At 37.7% G+C, this 27148-nt stretch overlaps 1 protein-coding gene across 1 annotated transcript; it reads left to right on the top strand.

Moving 5' to 3' along the window:
• The first annotated feature begins 223 nt into the window (after positions 1-223).
• On the top strand, positions 224-25556 carry Vmn2r111 (vomeronasal 2, receptor 111). The gene is made up of 6 exons (NM_001104573.1): positions 224-420; positions 1379-1670; positions 1963-2775; positions 4431-4658; positions 14331-14454; positions 24637-25556. Exons 1-6 carry the CDS (start codon positions 224-226, stop codon positions 25554-25556), a joined length of 2574 nt encoding a protein of 857 aa, NP_001098043.1.
• The last annotated feature ends 1592 nt before the right edge of the window (positions 25557-27148 follow it).

Genomic DNA, 27148 nt, shown 5'->3' with positions numbered 1-27148 from the left:
TATCACATGCACAGTGGACATCAGGTGAAGATCCTCGGGAGAGAGCATCAATGATTCCTCCAGGGGTGAGGAAACAACTGTAGAAAGGAAACATGAATGCATGTGTTGCATCTCCCTGGGACACAGTGTTAATAGTACATGGGGCTATATTGGTACCTGTTTGATTTCCTGATCTGTTTGGCACTTCACAATCAATACTGCCCAGGCTCAGAACAGGAAAAATATGTTCACCTTGATTTTCCTCTTCTTGCTACTGAACATTCCACTTCTTGTGGCTGATTTTATTCATCCCAGGTGCTTTTGGAAAATGAAGCGGAATGAAAACAAGGATAGAAACCAGGGAACAGGATGTACCTTTGTGATTCATGCAGTACAACAACCTGTGGAAAAAGAGTATTTTAGTCATATATTGAATATACAGTAAGTGCTTTTGTGTTTTCCATGTACAGTCATCATGAATGTTTCTCAAGACTACTGAGGATGAGGAGCAAAGCAAAGCTATGAGGCTTTTGCACGGTGTTTTCAGCCTGCAACCAGGAAAGAACTTAAAATATTATTACAGACTTAAAGCTATATTACCAGTTTAACTTGACACAGATTATGTTTTTCCATCAGTATCTCATTAACAAGGATGGAAACTTAGCAATAAAACAAATCTGAATATTTATCTGTCCATAAATATCTCTCCTAGACAGTTTCCATTTCACAGGAGCCAATGTATCTTATCAAAAGAATGCCTATAAATTTTCTACTACTTTATCCTAAGTGTTTAGGTAAATGGCCATAGAGACTACTGATAGTAACTGAATACACACACACACACACACACATACACACACACACACACATACATACACACACACACACACACACATATATACATATACATATATATATATATATATATATATATATATATATATATATATATATTCAGTTACTTTCATAAATTTGCTCCATGTGGTCCCCACTTATGCATTTATGCTGCATGAAAATTGAAGTAAGATATTTGCTCACACTGAAGTTTAAATTTTGGTCTATACAAATTCACCGGCTTTAACAACTTTTAAAGTCCACTTCTTTACTCTCTCTATAAAATAAAGAAGCAATGGATGGACTCTAAGTGTTCTGTTTGTTTTCTTTGGAAAGTCATGTTATTGCTAATAGTAGTGACATCTCGTTTATGAGAGGTGAGCTTTCATGATCATCTCAAGGTTTTATGATCTTCCAGCTTCTTTGTCATCTCTACCACATTACACAGATCATTTCAATCTCTATGAGTTGGGGATAATGAAATCCAGTGCAGATTTGTCCTTTTATTGACTAAAAATGATATTTGTAAGTTGCTGTCAATTATAAACACTGTAAACTTTTACAGAACTCAGACTGAAAATCGCAAATATGCTCTGGCTTTGGCTTTTTCCATAAATGAAATCAACAGGAACCCTGATCTTTTGCCAAATATGTCTCTAATATTTAAATTCTCAGCACACAATTGTGTCTGGGAATCTGAAATAATGAATCTTATGCTTTTGAGTTTACAAAATTATGATATTTTCCCTAATTATTTGTGTAAAGAATACACCAAATGTGCAATGGCCCTTACAAACCTGAATTGGGCAACAACTGTGACACTTTATACAATCCTGAATAACATCATTTCTGAGCAGGTAAATTTTTATGTTTGTGTGAGTGTGTGGTTTCTCTTGGGGAGGTGCAGGGTGAGAATTCAGTCATGAAATAATGTATCTCTTGTGCCAGCATGACCTTGCTAGGCATAGGTAAATCTAAGTAGTTCAAGGGTATTATTCACAGATTTGATGGGGCTTCCACATTGCCTTATATGAAACATAGATGAGGGAGAAAATAACATTTAGCTAAGATTTTTAGAACTATGCAGAAAAAAATGTGTTTACATGTTCCAAAAATTCATTGTATCTACTGCTGCTTCCTGTTTTCTAGTTCCTTCAGATTACTTATGGACCCTTTCATCCTGTCCTGAGTGATCATGAAAAATTTCCCTATCTACATCAGATGGCCTCTGATCATACATCTCTAGCACTTGCCCTGGTATCCTTCATAATTCATTTTGGTTGGAACTGGGTAGGGTTGGTCATCTCAGACAGTGATCAAGGTATCCAATTTCTCTCCTATTTGAGAAGAGAGATGGAAAAATACACAGTGTGCTTTGCCTTTGTCAACATGATTCCAGTCAACATGAATTTATACATGTCAAGAGCTGAAGTGTATTACAACCAAATCATGACATCATCCACAAATGTTGTCATCATTTATGGTGACACCGACAGTACATTAGCTGTGAGCTTTAGAATGTGGGAATCCCTAGGTATACAGAGACTATGGATCACCACCTCACAGTGGGATGTCAGTCCTAGAATGAAAGACTTTACATTTGGTAACAAATATGGGACTTTTGATTTTCAACAACACAATAGTGAGATTTCTGGTTTCAAAAATTTTGTGCAGACATTGAACTCTGTCAAATACCCAGATGACTATCTGGTAGAGCTGGAATGGATGCACTTTAACTGTGAGGTCTCAGCATCTAAATGTAAGACACTGAAGAACTGCTCATCCAATCACTCATTGGAATGGTTAATGGTACATACTTTTGACATGGCTTTTATTGAAAAGAGTTATTACATATACAATGCTGTGTATGCTTTTGCCCATGCACTCCATCAGTTTACTTTTCAAAAGTTTGATAATCTGCCCAAGGACAATGGGAAAGAACACAATTATAGCTGCAAGAAGGTAATGTTTCTACTGTTAGATGATGTTTAGTGTTATTAATAATAGTTTTAGGAGACTGTAAATGCCCAAAGCAAGTGCGCTAGAATTTGTTTTCCAAAATAGAAAGAACTTTTAGTGAGCAAGTAAATCTTTATATTAGTGTAACAATCTAATGTTAAGGAAATAGACTAGAAGGCATAATCTGTCCTTGTATACCTGCTATTTTGTTACAAATTACCCGAATATCATCATACATGTTCTAATAATGAAAACATACTGAGCCCATCCACATGAGTCCACTCAATGAAGAGTCATTGTTCACTAATTGTCAAGTATATTCTACTAATTGTAGGGTATTGTTTTAACTACTCATCCAAGTTCATGCTGTTCCCACTCTAGCCTAGTGGTATTACTTGTTGCTCTGAGAGTATTTACACAGAAAATCCTATTATAATTCAGTTCCCTACATTTGTGTGTGGTGATGTGAGTAAATGGATATTTCTCACTGGTTATTTGGAAGTTTCTGTGTTTCTGTATATCTGTGTGTATATTTATATCTGTGTCTACTGCTAGATATAGATGATAGATATAGAGATAGATTTAGATAAATACATACAGACAGAGAGAGATAGAGAGAAACAGAGAAGATGGGTCATTTATAGACACTTTTTAGTCAATCTCCCTATCATTCTATTTATGGCAGTTAATATAAGTTTGTCCTTTTCCGTTACTTTCTGTATGGAACATTTTGTGAGAATGTATATTCCTGTGTATAATTATCAATTCATGTTTCTACCTGTGTCTGGTTGTTGTGTGTTTTTGTGTATGTACTTTCATTTTTGTCTGTTTGTCTATGCATGAGATCACAAATTTTTCTCTGTCAAAGTCACTCTGTGTGGATGTCAATACATGTTTATGTGAACCTATGAATGTTCCTCTATGTGTGGGTTTGTGTGTGTGTGTGTGTGTGTGTGTGTGTGTGTGTGTGTGTGTGTGTGTAACTGACTATGTGTTTTGTGTGTTCTGTGTCTGAAGGTTTTGATGCATATTCTGTGTCTGTGTGTATCTGTGTTTTTATACATGTGTTTGGACATGTATATGAATGTTTCTGTAAATAAGTGTGTGCTTGTGATATGAGTGCATCTCCATATGGATGCAAGTTTCTCTGTTTCATGTGTATGTATATTTCATATTGCAAATATTGTTGATGTCTACATGTATGTTTGTGCTTGATTGATAATTTCTTAGAGAACTAAAATAATAGCAACATTATAATTTGTTCAGCCCTTGAATTTCACTGAAATTTTCACCAGCATATTGCCCATAAAGTTGCCTTTAAGATGAAGTAAGAATATATTTTCTTACTTTAAAAAAGAGAATGCCCCGGAGCTCTTGACTCTAGCTGCATATGTATCAAAAGATGGCCTAGTCGGCCATCACTGGAAAGAGAGGCCCATTGGACACACAAACTGTATATGCCCCAGTACAGGGGAATGCCAGGGCCAAAAAAAAAAAAAAATGGGAATGGGTGGGTAGGGAAGTGGGGGGGAGGGTATGGGGGACTTTTGGGATAGCATTGGAAATATAATTGAGGAAAATATGTAATAAAAATATTTTTAAAAAAGCTAAAAAAAGAGAGAGAGAATATACTCTATACTATGCTGACTGTCTTTCAGGTGGATCCCTCTCTGAGAAAGATGCAGTTCACTAATCCTGTTGGGGACATAGTGAATATGAACCAAAGAGACAAACTGCAGGAAGAGTATGACATTTTCTACATTTGGAATTTCCCACAGGGCCTTGGACTTAGAGTTAAAATAGGGATGTTTAGTCCCTATCTTCCAAATGGTCAACAGGTACATTTATCTGAAGTTATAATAAAGTGGACAAAAGGAAGTACACAGGTGGGTTCAGCCTAATTATACTAATTTAAATTGAACTTTCAAGTGTGTGCATGCAAATGTCCTTGCCATGTGCAATACTAATTTGTAGCATCCTATACTATGTTTATTTTTTCATGTTCTTTGCCACTTTTTAGTAATTCATTGAGGATTTCCAACATGAATACACTATTTGTATCATATCAGATAGTGTTTCATGCCTTTAATATTAGATTGGCTGTATCAGAAAACAGTTTATGTTATTTCTAGTATAGTGAGAAATATGCTACTAGTCCAATTATTAATGACAGAGTAAGTTCCAATCTTATGATAAACCCTTTCAAAGGATGCTTAAAGAACTTGGTTCTTTGTAAAGACAGAGTAAATGCATAATAACTAAGTCACAAATTTTTATTATATTATTTTCAATCCTGTTTGACAAGTAGTTCTAAATTTTCTACATCATTACCTAAACATACATTAATATTTTATGACAAATTTTGATACCTGTATGAACTATACCTTGTTTTTTTGTTTGTTTGTTTTCTATTTTGGTATGGTTGTTTTGTCTGTATGTATATCTGTGAAACATCTGCATGTGAAGTATATAGGGAAAGGAGAAGAATCATTCAAACCTCTGAGCATTTGCAAGAGCTTCTTGCCACACAGTGGGTACTGGAAATTAAACATGGCTCCTACTCCTGAGTAACAATTGTTTTTGATTTAGCCATGTCTACAGCCCTAAAGCATACCTTGTAAGACACCGTGCTCACTAAAGGAAACTTGTCTGGCCCCATCCATTTTTGCATAGGTCATTCAAATAAAGAAGTCTGTGCAAGTTGCATGCTGTATATGAGGAGAAATTGGTAGTAATAAAAATTAATTTTTGAGAAAATTTGAAAATTAAATATCTCATAGGTATGCTAGTTATAACATAGGTATGAATTCTGATGTGATTAGTTTTAATGTGTCATATTCAAACTGCCTAATTTCATTTGAATATCTCCTGTTGCTCTGATAATATAAAATTTAAAGTTACTCAAGGTGATTAAAATTCCATTCTTAGGGAAAAGAACATAGGAGCTGAAAATGAATTGATAGAACTGTGTATCAATCTAGAGGATATAATTGAAATCTCACATGTTTTCTATTCAGACTTCACATGAGCCTTATAAATACATTTCCTTGAAAAAAATTTAAGAATGCATTCAGTGTTATTCATATATATATACTAATCTCAGTGTGGAATCTAATAAACAAAAATGTTCAGACATCAAGGAAATATTTAAAACATTAGATTTAAGTAAAAGTATGTTCAATGATACATTAAACAAGGAATCAAAGAATGATTATAAGAATGGTAGAAAAAGAAATCAAAGAAGGACAGTAATCACCTCTGGGTAAATACAATGAAACTGTGAAACCTTTAATCACTGAGACCCTGAGTGCGAAAATGACAAAGGATTTCACTAAATTATAAAATAATGAAAGAATTTCTATATATATATATATATATATATATATATATATATATATGTCTATATATATGTATATATGAAATAAACCAAATAAATATATCAGTAAATAGTCTCACAAAAGGCATGCTCCAAATTGAGGATTGAAAAAAAAAGGCTTAATAAGTACAAAATTCAAACTATGACAAGGATAAAACAACAAGAAAACTAAAATTCATAGGTGAACAAGAATGTATGATTTAAAAATAAAATTTAAATCAATGGGAACAAGACAGAAAAGAAGCCACTCTCAGTAGCTACTGTATATCCATTATATTGCTGCTGTACATATTCAAACTAATGTAAGAAAAGTAGACATCTGTCTAGTAGAAACATATAAATAGCAAGTTTGAAATAACAAATACTCAGCTTTTGAAATAAAATAGTCCTTGACAAATTTTACTTAAAATTTATTGTGGAAATAGGAGCATATATGAAAGCACAGGGGGAAAACCCTCGGTGATGGAAAGACTCTCTTTTATTAAGAGCAGGTTCCACCAGCTTCAACCATTTTAAAATGTAGCTTGCTCATTCATTCATTCATTCATTCATTCATTGGCTTTCTATACTGATAACCATTTACACACCCTCTTCTACTCCTATTCCTTCTCCTATCCTTCCCCTTCCTCCCATCGACTTCTCTTTCTTTCTTCAGAAAAAGGGACTGCCCCCCCCCCCACCTCATAGCAACATGCTTAGGTATATCATGTTGCACACCAATTAGGAAAAGATTCAAGTTTTCTTATTGGGGTCAGGAGAAGCAACCCATAGGGGAAAAGTATCTCAAAGAAAGACAGAAAAGTAAGATACAGACTCTGGTACTGCTCTTAGGAATCCCTCTTAAAGACAAAGCTGCACAATGGTTAAAATGTTTAGAATGTACCACATTTTCTGTATCCACTCCTATGTTGAGGGACATCTGCGTTCTTTCCAGCCTCTGGCTATTATAAATAGGGCTGCTATGAACATAGTGGAGCATGTTTCCTTATTACCAGTTGGAACATCTTCTTATGCCCAGGAGAGGTATTGCTGGATTTATTGGTAGTACTATGTCCAGTTTTCTGAAGAACCTCCAGATGGATTTCCAGAGTGGTTGTACCAGCTTGCAATCCCACCAGCAATGGAGGAGTGTTCCTCTTTCTCTACATCCTTGCCAGCATTTGCTGTCACCAGAATTTTTGATCCTAGCCATTCTGACTGGTGTGAGGTGGAATCTCAGGGTTGTTTTGATTTTCAGTACCCTGGTGATTAAGGATGTTGAACATTTTTTTCAAGTGCTTCTCAGCCCATCAGTATTCCTCAGCTGACAATTCTTTTTTAGCTCTGTGCACCCCTTTTTTAAAAAAAATTTTTATTTATTAGGTATTTTCTTCATTTACATTTCCAATGCTATCCCAAAAGTCCCCCATACCATCCCCCCCCCTGACTCTCCTACTGACAAACTCCCACTTCTTGGCCCTGGCATTTCCCTGTACTGAGGCATATGAAGTTTGCAAGACCAAGGGGGCTCTCTTTCCAATGATGGCTGAATAGGTCATCTTCTGATACATATGCAGCTAGAGACACGAGCTCCAGGGGGTACTGGTTAGTTCACATTGTTGTTCCACCTATAGGGTTGCAGACCCCTTTAGCTCTTTGTGTACTTTCTCTAGCTCCTCCATTGGAGGCCCTATGAACCATCCAATAGCTGACTGTGAGTATCCACTTCTGTGTATGCTAGGCCCTGGCATAGCCTCACAAGGGACAGCTATATCAGAGTCTGTGCCCCATTTTTAATGGGGTTATTTGAATTTCTGGGGTTCAACAATAGAGTTCTAATCAGCTATTAAAAACAATGAATTTATGAAATTCTTGAGCAAATGGATGTAGCTGGAGGATATCATCCTCAGTGAGGTAACTCAATCACAAAATTCACTTAAGATGCACTCACTGGTAAGTGGATATTAGCCCAGAAACCTAGAATACCCAAGATACAGCTTCCAAAACACAAGAAAACAAAGAAGGAAGACCAACGCGTGGATACTTCTTTCCTCCCTAGAATAGGGAATAAAATATCTATGGAAGGATTTGCAGAGTCAAAGTTTGGAGCTAAGATGAAAGTATGGACCATCCACAGACTGCCCAAACCTGGGGTCCATCCCCTAATCATCCACCAAATGCAGACACTATTGCATAGGCCAGCAAGATTTTGCTGAAAGGACCCTGATATAGCTGTCTCCTGTGAGGCTTTGCCAATGCCTGGCAAATACAGAAGTGGATGCTCACAGTCATCTATAGGATGGAACACACGGCCCCCAATGTAGGAGCTAGAGAAAGTACCCAAGAGCTGAAGGGGTCTACAACCCTATAGGTGGAACATTATGAACTATTCCGTACCCCCAGAGCTCATATCTCTAGCTGCATATGTAGCAGAAGATGACCTAGCTGGCCATCATTGAGAAGAGAGGCCCCTTGGTCTAGCAAACTCTATATGCCCCAGTACAGGGGAACGCCAGGGCCAAGAAGTGGGAGTGAGTGGGTAGGGGAACAGGGCTGGGAGATGGTATAGGGGACTTTTGGGATAGCATTTGAAATGTAAATGAAGAAAATATCTAATAAAAATGAAAAAAAATGTGTAGAATGCCTAGGAAAGTTCCATGCATTATTCACTGTAGTAGGCTCAGTCTCTGTCAGCCCTTATGGCAGGTTAGTTGATTATATCGCTTTCTTGTGGTTTTCTTTACCTCTCTTGCTCCCATAGTCCTTCATTCCCCTCTTCCCCTCTTGTTCAGGATTCCCTAAGCTCAACCTATTGTTTGGATGTGGATTTCTGCATCTACTTGCTTCAGTTCCTGCATGATGCCTCTCTCATCATGGACAGTTTATGCTCTTGCCTTCAAGTATGACTGAGTATTATTGCCAACATCAAGGGTAAGCTGTCTCTTATGGGATGTCTCTCAAGCTGGACCAGTCATTGTTTATCTATCCAATTATTCTTTGCTTCTTCTTTACTCCCACACATATTTAGACATGATAAATTGTAGGTCAAATTTTTGTGTATGGGATGTTGTCTCAATCCCAAGTCTGGAAAACTTGCCTGGTTCTTGGAGATGGACGTTGCAGGCTCCCTAACCCCTTTGCTAGAAGAATTAGCTAAAGTCACCCCCATTTATTTCTAAGAGTTTCTAATTCCTTAGCTTTCTAACTTGACTCAGACATACCACCCCCATTTCAATAGCCTCACCGAATATTCTGTATGGTACTCTACACTCCCCCTATCATTCCCTTCTCTTTTCATATCCAACCCACTTCTTTCAGTGCAAAACCCCATTCACCCATGGTTTCTGTATTATTTCCCCTTCTCAGAGGAATATATTGGTTTCACCTTGTGCCATCATTTTTTACTTAGCATTTTTTAAGGTTTAAGAATTTTTAGCACAAAATATACATTCTTAAATGAGGAGAATAAAATTATGTCTTTCTAAAATTAAGAGATATAATTGCCAATCCACTTGTGATATCCAGTGAGTGAAAAATAAAAACCTTCATGATGAACACAATTACAATAAGTCCTAACTGATAAATGAGCGAGCACTAAGAAGGACCTTAAAAGAACTCCATTATATATCAAAGTATAATGAGCATAAGAGGTCAAAATAACATGTAAACAACATTTAAATGCTTGAAAGAATAACTGCTAAAAATGTGTCGAATATTAAAATAACAATACTGAGCAATAATGAACAAATAATTTTAGTAATAATTGAGTGTTGGTGGTTATCTTCTCTAATCAAATATCACAGACAATTGGTTTGGTTTACTTTTAGTATAATTTTTTTATTGATTCTTTCAGAATTTCACATAATACACCAGACAATGCTTAGTTTCCAGTTCTTAGATATCATGCTTCTCCATGACAATACCATTAAAAAAACAATAATATGCAAAATGATAAATGAGTCCACTTTCTGCTATGTATATACTCACTTGAGCATGGCAAATCTCTCAGTTCCTGCCCTATATATGAAACATAGGTGTTTCCTCCCAAAGCCACTCCAAAACCCCTCAGTTGTGGATAGCCAACATCAGAATCTTTATCATATATATCTGCTTTATTTGTTTTGTAAGATACTTTCCTTTTTTACATTTCAAATGTTATCCCCTTTTCTAGTTTCCCCTCAGAAAATACCATAGCCCTTCCACACTCCCCATGCTCTCCAACCCACCCACTCCCATTGCTGGTCCTGGAATTCCCCTATACTGGGAGATAGAGCCTTCACAGGACCAAGGGCCTCTACTCCCATAGATGATGTACAAGGCCATCCTCTGCTACATACATAGCTAAAGCCACAAGTTCTACCATGTGTTTTCTTTTATTCGCGGTATAGTTCCACGGAGCTCTGGGGGTATTGGTTAGTTCATATTGATCTTCCTTCTATGGGGCTTCAGTCTCTTTCTGGTCCCTGGGTACTATCTCTAGCTACTACATTGGGGACCTTGTGCTCCATCAAGTGGATTACTGTGAGCATTCACTTTTGTATTTGCCAGGCACTAGCAGAACCTCACAGGAGACAGCTATATCAGGCTCCTGTCAGAAGGTTTTTGTTGGCATCTCCAATAGTGTCTGGATTTGGTAGTTGTTTATGGGATGGATCCCCAAGAGGGGCAGTCTCTGGATGGTCTTTCCTTCAGGCTCTGCTCTTAACTTTATCTCTGTAACTTCTTCCATGGGTATTTTGTTCCCCAACCTAAGAAGGAACGAAGTATTCACACTTTGGTCTTCCTTCTTCATGAGTTTCATGTGTTTTGCAAATTGTATCTTGGGGATTCTAAGTTTCTGGGCTAATATCCTCTTATCAGTGAGTGAATATTATGTGTGTTCTTTTGTGTTGGGTTACCTCACTCAGGATGATATCCTGCAGATACATCCATTTGCCTAAGAATTTCAAAAATTCATTGTTTTTAATAGCTGAATAGTATTCCATTGTGTAAATATATCACATTTTCTGTATCCATTCTTCTGTTGAGGGACATCTGGGCTCTTTCCAGCTTCCGAATATTATAAATAAGTCTGCTATGAACACAGTGGAGGCTTCTTCTCTTTCTCGGATGATGGGGAAAGGGTAGGGGTGGGGATGGCAGAAGCAATTTTTACAATAATCTTTCCTGTACCTCCTTAGGATCTATGCAAGTACAATCATTCAAATCACTGCAATAGTAGCTTCCTAACACTTTAAAAGCACCAAGAGCAAAGACAATAGGTTTCTACATGGGTTATACTGTTAGAAGAGAGAAAATCATGTGCCCTAAATGCAGTAGGGCTACAGACACAGACAAGGTGTTCTGAGTAAGCACCGACCATGTATGAAAACTTGGTTTCATGCTACAGTCCAGACCATGAAAATTCCCAAGTTTTCAGTCCTAACATGTGCTATGGAAATCATCTTAGACACTGATGCAGTAGGACCATGGACCCAGACACAGCCATCAGGAAAAGCATGGATCCTGACATCCCCCTTGTCTCTTGTGACAGTGAAGTTCACTCAGATCAGTATGGCTCCATATGTCAGTAGAACCCATGACTTAAGGTAACAACCCAGCCTTAGGGCATCCACCTGGCCTTTGGTAGTATCACAGGTCATGAACATCAATACAAATCATATTCACTGCAGCACCTCTGGCCTACACATGAACATTGTGGAAGCATAAACCACATATAACTGTAGAGACATTGCTAAGAACACAAACATATGAATCATCAAATACTTTGTGTGCCGTAGAACTACAGGCCCAGATATGGACATTTGTAGTGGTAATGACCTAAACTGTACCATGGCTAAATATAACAGCACAGGTATTATAATATGCTCACATCAATATGGCCACTTTGTGGATGATTGCTTTATTAAAAATCAATTTTTGATTGCTTCGTCTTGTGAAAGCTTGATGCCTCAGAAAAGGGAAGAGATAGGAAGGTAAGGCAGAGTGGGAGGAGTACTCTTTTAGAGAGAAAGGAAAGTGGATGTGGAGTGGTGTTTGTAGAAAGCAGAATGGGACAGAGCATAATATTTGAAATATAAACAAATAAAATGAATAACAACAAATAAATGGGCAGCCACTTGTTGGCATGTCTGGGAGGTAAAACAAAAACCCTCCCTTATATCCATGAACAGAGCACATCTTTAAAAATGGGGGGTCGGCAACAAAATAATGAAGTAGAACAGAATAAATATAATTAGATTACTACCATATTGATCATTATGGAAATGCCTGAAATAATTCTTGACCAAACATCTACCAACAGATGTCAATGACACAACTAAAATATCAGTCCCTGTATCCAAATGACTTCATTCCACGACTGCAAGTATTGTTCATCAGATGAATATCAGTTACATGTAAAACATCACACAAACTAAAGGATAGAACTATATTTTATACAAAAACAGGCAGAAAAACTCAATGCAGCCTACCATCATTACAGAATTTAAAAAAGAATATACAAAAATCTGTCAGTCTAGGAGAATACATGTTGCAATAATGAAGATTTCTATGTCAAACTTATTGGTGATATTGTAGTAAGTAGACATGAGAATCAAAGAATTTCAATTAAAGTCAGAAATGACACCACAAGTTTGTAGTGGCACGTGTCTTTCATCTGCATCTTTGAATTATGAGTCAGGAGTATCTCTCTGCATTTGTGATCAGTCAGATTTAGCCATTGAGTCTACTCAAACACTGGCTGAAATGGATACTCTGCATTAAATGAAATGAGAAAGATCTGGACAAGAAAATGCATTTTCAGAACTCATCATGAAAATATTCTTTAAATTATTAGTGGTAAAATGAATAATAAAGAAAAATACAGTAAAAGAAGGAAAATCTTGATCTATAGAGGAAGTTAAGATCTACAAATACTGCAAAGGAGGACCTCTTTTCAACGGAATGAGAAAAGAAAGAGTTGTAGTTAACCATATTTCTAGTTAACATAAGATTAATCCAAGGATAATAAATTCTTGGATGGCAATCAGAATCTAACAAAAACAAAGGATTCAAATTCAGCATAGAGATATTAGAAAATTTCCATTAAAATGTATAGATACCCATCCCAAGATTCATTATAAAGCCAAGATTTTTTAATTACATAAATACTTGAATTAACTTTAAGCAATCTAAATCATCCTCATGTTTTCACACCATTTGCAGGCTCTGTAGGTATTTTTTTACCTCAGGAAAGACTCCATATTCCTGCTCACTACACAGCTCAGCATCTACTAACCACAAATGCAGTAGGACTCCTCATAGGCTGCTATTTATGTGTTTCCTCTTAGTTTGTTAAGTTTTGCTGTCCTAATGTTGTTGAGGTTATTTTGGTTATCTGATAATAGAGAACGTATTTCCTCTGTTTTGTGTGTCCTTTACTCCTAATTTGCTACAATTTGCTGCGATTAAACAGTAACTATAAGCAAATTGAGGAGGAAAAGGTTGATTTCACTCATGGGGTACACTCAAGGGAAGAAAAGGCATGGCCCTGGATAATGCAATTTAAACAGTCACTCAAGGAACTATGTTTATCGGCTTGTTGTCCAGTTTCCGGCCTTCATCTTCTGCCAGGAGGGACTTCTGCATGATTTCTAATGTACCACTACCTACAGACAACTCTGCTCCAAATAGGATTGGCACTCATGCCTCAATGAACAATTTAATATATGCCTCACACTTTTTGTTTTTTTTTGTTTTTTCAAGACAGGGTTTCTCTGTGTAGCCCTGGCTATCCTGGAACTCACTCTGCAGACCAGGCTGGCCTTTAATTCAGAAATCTGCCTGCCTCTTGCCTCACACTTATAATGACAAACTATTCTGATAGAGATAATTTCTCAATTATGATTCTCTATGCCTTTACACTGTATCATGTGCTCAGGTGACAAGAATTAACTAGAATAACCACCTTGAAACCTCTGTAGTGTTCTTATACAGGATGCTATCAGGTTTTCTTCTTGAATTTCAAGGAGTTGGGAAACAATTCAACTTATCCTCAATTTTTCCATATATTGATATCTGTCATTATACAATGCACTAAATAAGGTCTGCTAACTTTGTTGGTGTGTATAAAATTAGTTTATTAATATCAAATACTAATATAATACAATTATGGAAGGGTAAGTAAAAATCTTGATAGCAACGTGGGTCTACTTTTCATTAGGTGCCAACTTCTGTGTGCAGTGCTGATTGTGGTCCTGGATCTAGAAAATTTGGGATGGATGGAATGGCAGCATGCTGTTTTCATTGCAAACCATGCCCAGAAAATGAAATTTCTAATGAGACAAGTGAGTATTTCCTGCTGGAATAAGTTCTTCAAAAGGAATATCGTCTTGCTCCCATATTGGAATGCTGAAGTAGTTAAAAATAAAAGTTTAAAAATAAAATACATCTCTGTCCTAAGTTACTCATTATAGGAATACAAAATTTAATATGTCCTTATTAAGAAAAAAAGTAGAAATTGGGCTGCATCTTTTACACCTTGAAAATTCATAGTAGCTGAGGAGTACTCCATTGTGAAAATGTACCACATTTTCTGTATCCATTCTTCTGTTGAGGGGAATCTGGGTTCTTTCCAGCTTCTGGCTATTATAAATAAGGCTGCTATGAACATAGTGGAGCATGTGTCCTTCTTAACGGTTGGGGCATCTTCTGGATATATGCCCAGGAGAGGTATTGCGGGATCCTCCGGTAGTACTATGTCCAATTTTCTGACAAACCACCAGACTGATTTCCAGAGTGGTTGTACAAGCTTGCAATCCCTCCAACAATGGAGGAGTGTTCCTCTTTCTCCACATCCTTGCCAGCATCTGCTGTCACCTGAATTTTTGATCTTAGCCATTCTGACTGGTGTGAGCTGGAATCTCAGGGTTGTTTTGATTTGAATTTCCCTGATGATTAAGGATGTTGAACATTTTTTCAAGTGCTTCTCTGCCATTCAGTATTCCTCAGGTGAGAATTCTTTGTTCAACTCTGAGCCCCATATTTTTTTCAAAAGGTAGAGTACTTTTATGTAATCATTTATCATTGCATTTTCATGAATTGATAATTAAAACAAAAGGCTAAGTGTAGTTATCCTTATTTTGCAGATGATGATGTCAGAAAGTCTGTATTTTTGCTGTTTTTGTCAGTCTTAACGCACAGACTTGAGGGTCAAGCCCAAATCGTTCTGATCACTGTGTCTTCCCTGATGAGCATCAGGTTTGCTCTCCTCTTTGACTCCCCATGCTGGCCAAACCATAACTTCTTACTTGACACTTTTTCTTTCTTTCCCTCTCTTTTAAGGACACAGATCTTTTGTTCCCTCATGTTGCAGTGAAACACAAGAACTGTAGTTTCACAGCAGTTGAGGCTAGGTTCTTTCTATGTTGTAGTTTCCATAGTTTCTTGTTAATCTCCTATTCCTGCTTTATCTGTAACAAGACTCCAAGGGACTTCAGAACATTAAATCACATCTCAAAATAATTTCTACCATAAATATGCCAGTAGAGATAATTGTAATTTTATGCCACTGTTTTCATTCAACCTTTGATTATCTGCGTATATATTAGTCTAAAATCATTTTCCTCATTCTGGCACATCATTCTCTTGAGCAGAATACTAAAGGTAAGCCGACTGTTTGACTGCAAATGCCTCTAAGAGGAGAACTATATACACCACGTGAAGTCCATAGTTACTTGATCCCCTCACTACCTCTCTTTGCCCTTAGAAGTTGCAGTGTGTCAGTTTCTTTTTTTTTATTACGTATTTTCCTCAATTACATTTCCAATGCTATCCCAAAAGTACCCATAACCGCCCCCCCACTCCCCTACCCACCCCTTCCCACTTTTTGGCCCTGGTGTTCCCCTGTACTAGGGCATATAAAGTTTGCATGTCCAATGGGCCTCTCTTTCCAGTGATGGCTTACCAGACCATCTTTTGATACAAATGCAGCTACAGTCAAGAGCTCCAGGGTACTGGTTAGTTCATAATGTTGTTGCACCTACAGGGTTGCAGATCTCTTTAGCTCCTTGGTTACCTTCTCTAGCTCCTCCATTGGAGGCCTTGTGATCCATCCAATAGCTGACTGTGAGCATCCATTTATGTGTTTGCTAGGCCCCGGGCTAGTATCACAAGAGACAGGGTCCATTCAGTAAACGCTTGCTAGTGTATGCAATGGTGTCATTGTTTGGAGGCTATTTATGGGATGGATCCCTGGATATGGCAGTCTCTAGATGGTCCATCCTTTTGTCTCAGCTCCAAACTTTGTCTCTGTAACTCCTTCCATGGGTGATTGTTTCCAATTCTAAGAAGTGGCAAAGTGTCCACACTTTGGTCTTCGTTCTTCTTCAGTTTCAAGTGTTTTACAAATTGTCTCTTATATCTCAGGTATACTAAGTTTCTGGGCTAATATCCACTTAACAGTGAGTACATATCATTTGAGTTCTTTTGTGATTGTGTTACCTCACTCAGGATGATGCCCTGGTCCAACCATTTGCCTAGGAATTTCATAAATTCATTCTTTTTAATAGCTGAGTAGTACTCCATTGTGTAAATGTACCACATTTTTTGTATGCATTCTTCTGTTGAGGGGCATCTGGGTTCTTTCCAGCTTCTGGCTATTATAAATAAGGCTGCTATGAACATAGTGGAGCATGTGTCCTTCTTACCGGTTGAGACATCTTCTGGATATATGCCCAGGAGAGGTATTGCGGGATCCTCCAGTAGTACTATGTCCAATTTTCTGATGAACTGCCAGACTGATTTCCAGAGTGGTTGTACAAGCTTGCAATTCCACCAACAATAAAGGAGTGTTCCTCTTTCACCACATCCTTGCCAGCATCTGCTGTCACCTGAATTTTTGATCTTAGCCATTCTGACTGGTGTGAGGTGGAATCTCAGGGTTGTTTTGATTTGCATTTCTCTGATGATTAAGGATACTGAGCATTTTTTTCAGGTGCTTTTCAGCGATTTGATATTCCTCAGGTGAGAATTCTTTGTTTAGCTCTGAACCCCATTTTTAATGGGGTTATTTGATTTTCTGGAGTCCACCTTCTTGAGTTCTTTACATATATTGGATATTAGTCCCCTATCTGATTTAGGATAGGTAAAGATCCTTTCCCAATCTGTTGGTGGTCTTTTTGTCTTATTGACGGTGTCTTTTGCCTTGCAAAAGCTTTGCAACTTTATGAGGTCCCATTTATCGATTCTTGATCTTACAGCACAAGCCATTGCTGTTCTATTCAGGAATTTTTCCCCTGTTCCCATATCTTTTAGGCTTTTCCCTACTTTCTCCTCTATAAGTTTCAGTGTCTCTGGTTTTATGTGGAATTCTTTAATCCACTTAGATTTGACCATAGTACAAGGAGATAGGAATGTATCAGTTCGCAATCTTCTACATGATAACCGCCAATTGTGCAAGCACCATTTGTTGAAAATGCTGTCTTTTTTCCACTGGATGGTTTTAGCTCCCCGTCAAAGATCAAGTGACCATAGGTATGTGGGTTCATCTCTGGGTCTTCAATTCTGTTCCATTGGTCTACTTGTCTGTCACTATACCAGTACTATACAGTTTTTATCACAAGTGCTCTTAGTACAGCTTTAGGTCAGGCATGGTGATTCCACCAGAGGTTCTTTTATCCTTGAGAAGAGTTTTTGCTATCCTAGGTTTTTTGTTATTCCAGATGAATCTGCTGATTGCCCTTTCTAATTCGTTGAAGAATTGAGTTGGAATTTTGATGGGGATTGCATTGAATCTGTGGATTGCTTTTGGCAAGATAGCCATTTTTACTATATTGATCCTGCCAATCCATGAGTATAGGAGATCTTTCCATCTTCTGAGACCTTCTTTAATTTCTTTCTTCAGAGACTTGAAGTTCTTATCATACAAATCTTTCACTTCCTTAGTTAGAGTCAGGCCAAGGTGTTTTATATTATTGTGACTATTGAGAAGGGTGTTGTTTCCCTAATTTCTTTCTGTTTATCCTTTGTGTACAGAAAGGCCTTTGACTTGTTTGAGTTAATTTTATATCCAGCTACTTCATTGAAGCTGTTTATCAGGTTTAGGAGTTCTCTGGTTGAATTTTTAGGGTCACTTATATATACTATCATATTATCTGCAAAAAGTGATATTTTGACTTCTTCCTTTCCAATTTGTATCCCCTTGATCTCCTTTTGTTGTCTAATTGCTCTGGCTAGGATTTCAAGTACAATGTTGAATAGGTAGAGAGACAGTGGACAGCCTTGTCTTGTTCCTGATTTTAGTGGGATTGCTTCCAGCTTCTCACCATTTACTTTGATATTGGCTACTGGTTTGCTGTAGATTGCTTTTATCATGGTTAGGTATGGGCCTTGCATTCCTGATCTTTCCAAGGCTTTTATCATGAATGGGTGTTGGATTTTGTCAAATGCTTTCTCCTCATCTAATGAGATGATTATTTGGTTTTTGTCTTTGAGTTTTTTTATATAGTCAATTATGTTGATGGATTTCCATATATTGAACTATCCCTGAATTACTGGGATGAAACCTACTTGGTCAGGATGGATGATTGTTTTGATGTGTTCTTGGATTAGCAAGAACTTTACTGAGAATTTTTGCATCAATATTCATAAGGGAAATTGGTCTGAAGTTCTTTATCTTTGTTGGGTCTTTTTGTGGTTTAGATATACAAGTAATTGTGGCCTCATGGAATGAGTTGGGTAGAGTACCTTCTGTTTCTACTTTGTGGAATAGGTTGTGAAGATCTGGAATTAGATCTTCTTTGAAGGTATGATGGAATCTGGTCCAGGGCCTTTTTTTGGTTGGGAGATTATTAATGACTGCTTCTATTTCTTTAGGGGATATAGGACTGTTTAGATCATTACCCTGATCTTGATTTAACTTTGGTACCTGGTATCTGTCTAGAAACTTGTCCATTTCATCCAAGTTATCCAGTTTTGTTGAATATAGCCTTTTGTAGAAGGATCTGATGGTATTTTGGATTTCTTCAGGATCTGTTGTTATGTCTCCCTTTTCATTTCTGATTTTGTTAATTAGGATGCTTTCCCTATGCCCTCTAGAGTGTCTGGCTAAGGGTTTATCTATCCTGTTGATTTTCTCAAAGAACCAGCTCCTGGATTGGTTAATTCTTTGAATAATTCTTCTTGTTTCCACTTGGTTGATTTCACCCTTGAGTTTGATTATTTCCTGCCATCTTGGATGAATTTTCTTCCTTTTGTTCTAGAGCGTTTAGGTGTGTTGTCAAGCTGCTTATGCATGCTCTCTCTAGTTTCTTTTTGGAGGCACTCAGAGCTATGAGTTTTCCTCTTAGAAATGCTTTCATTGTGTCCCATAATTGGGACACATTGTGGCTTCATTTTCATTAAACTCCAAAAAGTCCTTAATTTCTTTCTTTATTTCATCCTTGACCAAGATATCATTGAGAAGAGTGTTGTTCACTTTCCACGTGAATGTTTGCTTTCTATTATTTATTTTGTTGTCGAAGATCAGCCTTTGTCCATGGTGATCTGATAGGATGCAAGGGAAAATTTCAATAGTTTTGTATATGTTGAGGCTTGTTTTGTGATCAATTATGTGGTCAATTTTGAAAAAAGTACCATGAGGTGCTGAGAAGAAGGCATATCCTTTTGTTTAGGATAAAATGTTCTGTAGATATCTGTTAGATCCATTTGTTTCATAACTTCTGTTATCTTCACTATGTACCTGTTTAGATTCTGTTTCCATGATCTGTCCATTGGTGAAAGTGGTGTGTTGAAGTCTCCCACTATTATTGTGTGAGGTGCAATGTGTGCTTTGAGCTTTACTAAAGTTTCTTTAATGAATGTGGCTGCCCTTGTATTTGGAGATTAGATATTCAGAATTGAGAGTTCCTCTTGGAGGATTTTACCTTTGATGAGTATGAAGTGCCCTTCCTTGTCTTTTTTGATGACTTTGGGTTGGAAGTAAATTTTATTAGATATTAGAATGGCTGCTCCAGCTTGTTTCTTCAGACCATTTGCTTGGAATATTGCTTTCCAGCCTTTCATTCTGAGGTAGTGTCTATCTTTTTTCTGAGATGAGTTTCCTGTAAGCAGCAAAATGTTGGATCCTGTTTGTATACCCAGTCTGTTAGTCTATGTCTTTTTATTGGGTAGTTGAGTCCATTGATATTAAGAGATATTAAGGAAAAGTAATTGTTGCTTCCTATTATTGTTGTTGTTAAAGTTGGCAGTGTATTCTCGTGTCTGTTTTTTTTTTAGGTTTGTTGAAGGATTACTTTCTTGCTTTTTCTACAACACGGTTTCCATCCTTGTATTGGTTGTTTTCTGTTATTATCCTTTGAAGGGCTGGATTCATGGAAAGATAATGTGTGAATTTGTTTTTTTCATGGAATACTTTGGTTTCTCCATCTATGGTAATGGAAGGTTTGGCTGGGTATAGTAGCCTGGGCTGGCATTTGTGTTTTCTTAGTGTCTGTATAACATCTGTACAGGATCTTCTGGCTTTCATAGTCTCTGGTGAAAAGTCTTGTGTAATTCTGATAAGCCTGCCCTCATATGTTACTTGACCCTTTTCCCTTAGTGTTTTCAATATTCTATCTTTATTTAGTGCATTTGTTGTTCTGATTATTGTGTGTAGGGAGGAATTTCTTTTCTGGTCCAGTCTATTTGGAGTTCTGTAGGCTTCTTGCATGTTCATGGGCATCTCTTTCTTTAGGTTTGGGGAGTTTTCTTCTATAATTTTTTGAAGATATTTGCTGGCCCTTTAAGTTGAAAACCTTCATTCTCATCTACTCCTATTATCTGTAGGTTGGGTCTTCTCATTGTGTCCTGGATTTCCTGGAGTTTTGAGTTAGGATGTTTTTGCATTTTGCATTGTCTTTGATTGTTGTGCCGATGTTCTCTATGGAATCTTTTGCACCTGAGATTCTCTCTTCCATCTCTTTTATTCTGTTGCTGATGCTGGCATCTATGGTTCCAGATTTCTTTCCTAGGGTTTCTATCTCTAGATTTGCCTCACTTTGGATTTTCTTTATTGTGTCCACTTTCCTTTTTAGGTCTAGTATGGTTTTGTTCATTTCCATAACCTGTTTGTATGTGTTTTCCTGTTTTTCTTTAAGGACTTGTAACTCTTTAGCAGTGTTCTCCTGTATTTCTTTAAGTGTGTTGTTACAGTCCTTCTTGATGTCCTCTACCATCATCATGAGATATGCCTTTAAATCCGGGTCTAGCTTTTCGGGTGTGTTGCGGTACCCAGGACTGGCTGCATTGGGAGTGCTGGGTTCTGATGATGGTGAGTGGTCTTGCTTTTTGTTAGTAAGATTCTTACATCTGCCTTTGGCCATCTGGTAATCTCTGGAGTTAATTTTTATAGTTGTCTCTGGTTAGAGCTTGTTCCTTTCATGATTCTGTTAGCCTCTACCAGCAGACCTGGGAGAATAGCTCTCTCCTGAGTTTCAGTGGTTAGAGCACTCTCTGCAGGCAAGCTATCTTCTTGAAGAGAAGGTGCACAGATATCTTTTATTCAGATTTGCCTCCTGGAAGAATATGAAGGCCCTAAGCAGGGCCTGTCCTAGAAGCTGTTAGGTTCTGTAGTCCATTCTCACCTGTGCAGACTAGTCTTGGCAGGATCCAGGAACAAAGATGGTTCCCACAGATGCTCCAGGAAAACCCTCCCGGGTGGGGAGGACACCTCTCCTCTGGCAGGGAAGGTGCCCAGATTTCTGGAGCCTGAAAAGACGTCTGCCACAAGCTGTTAGATTCTGTAATTCACACTCTCACCTGTGCAGACTAGGCTTGACAAGATCCGGGAACCAAAAGGTCTTTGGCAGATGCTCTGGCAATGGCTTCCCAGGCCAGATGGACAACTCTCCTAGGACAGGGAAGGTGCCCAGATGTCTGGAGTGGGAAATGGGGTCTGCCACAGAAACTCTGTGGCTCCCACATGTCCCAGAAGCTGTTAACATCTGTAGTCCACACTCTCACCCGTGCAGACTAGTCTTGGCGGGATCTGGGAAGGAAAATCATAATTTTTAAAATTAATTCATTTTTTACATTCCATGATTTATTCCCTCAACGCTGAACCACCCTTTGACTGTTCCACATCCCATACCTCCTCCCCACCCCCATCTTATGTGGATGTGCCCACCACCACCCCACATGACCTCTAAACTCCCTGGGACCTCCAGTCTCTTGAGATTTAGAGAAAAGGACTCAAGCCTGAGAGCCAGAAGAAGGAATGGAAACAGGCAACGTCTGGAAATAGGAGGTTGGGGGGAAACTTCCAGAATGCACCAGAGATCTGAGAGAATCTCTGGACTTAAAGGGAGGGACCTTAGATGAAAAGCTTGACTCTAGGGAGAGGGAACTTATAGAACCCACCTCTAGTATGATGACAGGACATCAAGTGAGGGATGGGGTTGACATCCCACAGTCACATCTCTGACCCATATTTATTCCTGTCTGAAAGAATTACAGGGATGGAAATGGAGAGGAGCCTGAGGAAAAGAATATCCAGTGACAGGCCCAAAGTGGGATTCAGATAAGGAGAGATCCCAAGTGATGACACTATTACTGAGGTTATGGAGCACTCACAAAAAAAAAAAAAAAAAAAAAAAAAAAAAAAAAAAACTTTATCATGACTGCCCTTCAAAAGACCCAACAAGCAGGTGAAAGACTCAGATGCAGATGTTTGCATGCAAACCAATAGGCAGAAGCAGCTGATCCGTGTTATTGAATTAGGGAAGGCTGAAAGAAGCTGAGGAGAAGGGTGATCCTGTAGGAGGACGGCAGTCTTAATTAACCTGGGCCCCTGAGATCTATCAAACACTAAACCACCACAGAGGCAGCATAAATCAGCTGATATGAGACCCCCAACGCAAATACAGTAGAGGACTCCCAGGTCTGTGTTCTTTCAGAAATGATGCATATTAATATTGTTTTGTCCTTAAAGGAATTAGCCACAGATTTCAAATGGCATTGGTACTAGCATAGTCCATATTAGTCAAATAACTATTTAGTTAGGATGAATTAAATACAAATGGCAGGCATGTATATTTTTCTGGGCTTTTTTATGCCAACCTGTATAATTGAAGTGATATCATAAGAGGACATTTATTGCTAGTAAGATTGCTTAGAACTTAAATCCTTCACAACTAAGTATAATGCTGTAAGTTTCTCCAGAACCCATCAAATAATAGTAGGTAACCAACTCCTACCAGTTGCTTTGAGATACACATACAGTTCTACATTGAACATACACATAAGTAATTTAACAAGGCTGTTTGGAGAAACATGACATTGGCACCGTCAACCAAACTCAAATATTCTCCAAAAGCAATACATTTTGCTCACAACCAAGCTAAATTCTTAGCCCTTAAACAAATAAAATAATAACAGCTCTCCACAAATGCATTGCTCCATATAAAAGACTTCTACCCTTGGAAGTACATTATTTATCCTGTATTGCAATCATTCAATGACTCACTGGAATGGCAATCAGATTTCCTACACATACAATGGTGGGAATTACAGAACTTTTTACCTTCAGAAATAGGTTTGCTGCCTTTTGATAAAAAGGTGTAGGGATATGGTATTACTATAGTCATAAGAGGACAGAAGTTGGAACAATTTTTAAAATTATTTTTGTGTCTATAAAAATCAACACTATATTTGTATAAATTTCAGGTCTCACTCTCACCTTCATGCTTCCTCTATATGAACCTAATCATTCTCAAGTTAATGATACTTCATGTTACTTTTATATGTAAACACACTCATAAATATACAGATCCATGAAAAATGATCAAAACAATATAATAAAATAGACAAAAAAACTTTGTTGCTTTCATTTACCTAATGATGATCACCATTAAAAAATGGAAAATATTATTTCATGTAACAGTGACTTTCAATGCATTCTAAAAAACATGTTATGGGAAATATCTAGAGCTAGCCCCTGCACCAGGTGATTTCACTCCCTCTGACTTTCAGCCTGCAAAATTGCTAGTCCTGCTGTCCACATGGCTCCCACCAGGCTAACTTTTGGATGGGGCCCCCTAAGTTCCCCTTGCTTTCAGGCAACACCCCTCCCATCCCTGGTTAACCATATCAAAGTGTAATTACTGGGTAGAATCAAGACTCTTAATGCTTAGTAAGCCAATCAGATTTATGTATCAGTAATAAAACAATTAACAAATGTCAAAACAATAATTTCAGAGCCAAAGGATAATAATAAAGCTTTAACACAATTATTCTAAACTTTTGATAACACCACCTCAGTCTCCATTCCTTTCTGCACCCCAGACCCCACTCTCTCTCCTCAACTCCTGGATCTGCCTCTCTTCTCCTGTCCAATCACAAGCCTCCCACTGCCCTAATGTAATTGGACAGGGAAAATCCTGCAACACCAAACAAACTCATATATTGCAGCACTTCTTGTATATGCTGAAATGAAATATCCTGTCAGTAAAATAGCTAAAGCTGCACTAACAATATCTTCATTTCTCCATTAGATGTGGATAATTGTGCCCAGTGTCCAGAGGACCAATATGCTAACACAGAACAGAATCACTGCATTCATAAAGCTGTTGTATTTCTCAACTATGAAGAACCACTGGGGATGGCACTTTCCTTATTCTCCTTGTGCTTCTCTGCATTCACAACTGTGATTCTCGGGGTCATTGTGAAGCACCACAATACTCCAATTGTTAAGGCCAATAACAGGACTCTCACCTACATCTTGCTCATCTCACTCATTTTTTGTTTCCTCTGTCCCTTGCTCTTCATTGGCCATCCAAACTCAGTCACCTGCATTCTACAACAAATCACATTTGGAGTTGTATTCACTGTTGCTCTCTCCACTGTCTTAGCTAAAACAATTGTTGTAGTTCTGGCATTCAAAATCACAGCCTCTCAAAGAATGATGAAGTACTTTCTAGTTTCAGGGGCATCTAACTACATCATTCTCATTTGTACTCTCATCCAAGTTATTGTATGTGCAGTTTGGCTGGGAGCTTCTCCTCCTTCTGTTGATATTGATGCTCAATCTGAACATGGCCACATCATCATTGTTTGCCACAAGGGTTCAGTCAATGCATTTTACTCTATTCTGGGATACTTGGCTCTCCTGTCCTTTGGGAGCTTCACTCTGGCTTTCCTTTCCAGAAACCTTCCTGGTGCCTTTAATGAAGCCAAATCCATAACATTCAGCATGCTGGTGTTCTGCAGTGTCTGGGTCACTTTCATCCCTGTTTACCATAGCACCAAAGGCAAGGTCATGGTGGCTGTGGAGATCTTCTCCACTTTGGCTTCCAGTGCAGGGATGCTGGGGTGCATCTTTGTTTCTAAATGTTATACAATATTGTTTAGACCAGACCGAAATTCTGTTGAAATGACCAGGGTGAAATCATCTTTCCATGCTCGTGTTTCATAAATTCTGAAAAATGTATAGTTAGTTTATAATCACAAAATGTTGAATTATATTGCCATACCTATCTGGTTTTAGAATAACTCTCACTGTTTCCTCTAAGGATATTGCCTAGCAATACCATGTCTTCTGATATTCCCATTGATCCTCTAATTTTCCACAATGTTCTCAAACAATCTTCCTTTGACAGAAAGAGATAATAGAATCCTGATTCATTCTGTGTTAGAGGCGTATTTCTAGGAGCATAGAGGAAAGAGGTATTTTTTTATCCACAGGTTGTTAGAATATTTGCAAAGAGGAATTGATTTCTCTTTAGATATAATTTTGGCCTCTTTTTGTAGAGGAACTGACACAATACTCAGCCCCAACAACTGCTGTTACCAAACACCTGTAACAATAGCTACAATTAACAAGATGTTCTGTTTAGTGCTGCATATGTACCTGAAGCTATTTTTGCACATTATAAGACACACAAATTCACACACATAAACACATATGTGCACACAACTAAAATTTAATAAAATTTGAAAAAAATACAGAAGAATGTTACAAAAACTGTACATTGGTATATTGTAAATTTCTCCTAAGGTGTCACAATTATAGTAACTTACAAAGAAAAGATCAGCTATGAGTAAAAATGATTGAGTTTATTTTCAGACACTCTACAGATAACTCTCAATTTTATGTATGTCATCAAAGACACACTTGTGAAATTGTCATGGAACACACAGCTTGTTGAGTAAAAATGATTGAGTTTATTTTCAGACACTCTACAGATAACTCTCAATTTTATGTATATCATCAAAGACACACTTGTGAAATTGTCATGGAACACACAGCTTGTTGAAGTAATTTCTTCTATGTGTGAAATTTAGATGAGTCTGTGCTAAAGATCAGCTTTGACACCACAGAGTAACCCAAGACAGGTAGCTGGTGAGAGTCTGTGCTGACATCAGCTGACATGGGTTGGTTGGTCCAGAAATGCACAGAGGCTACTGGCTATGATATCCAGTGTCTAGAGAAGAAAAAGAGGGGGAGATTCAAACATTCACAGACACAAGCACACACACATACACATTCACATGCACATTACCACACACACACAGTGGTTGAGGCAAATAGAAGTACTAGAAAATTAACACATACATTGACACACAGAGAAACAGAGAGACAGACAAACACATACACACTCACACATTTGATGGCTGAAGCCAAGCTCATACATCAGGTTCTAAGCATTTCACATGAACACATATGCACACATATACACAAATGCACATATACACATACAAATCGGTAGATATAAGAAAGTTCAAACAGACAGGTTCCAACTATTTCTCACATAATACACATACAGATATACACACAATTGGTGGAAGGAACAAGCCCCAAAACACACCCAGAAATCTTTACATATCTACATATGAGAAGATATGAATGGAATGAAATTTCAGCACACACATACAGTTTACACACATAAACACACATCTGCACACATGTTTATGTATATATATATATACATATATATATATATATATATATACACATACATATATACATACATATATACATACATTGGAAAGTTAAAAGGTCCAACA

The sequence above is a fragment of the Mus musculus genome, chromosome 17 (assembly GCF_000001635.26).
Source record: "Mus musculus strain C57BL/6J chromosome 17, GRCm38.p6 C57BL/6J".
NCBI lineage: Eukaryota > Metazoa > Chordata > Mammalia > Rodentia > Muridae > Mus > Mus musculus.
The sequence above is the reverse complement of the archived record's forward strand: the minus strand, read 5'-3'. Positions and strand labels throughout refer to the sequence as shown.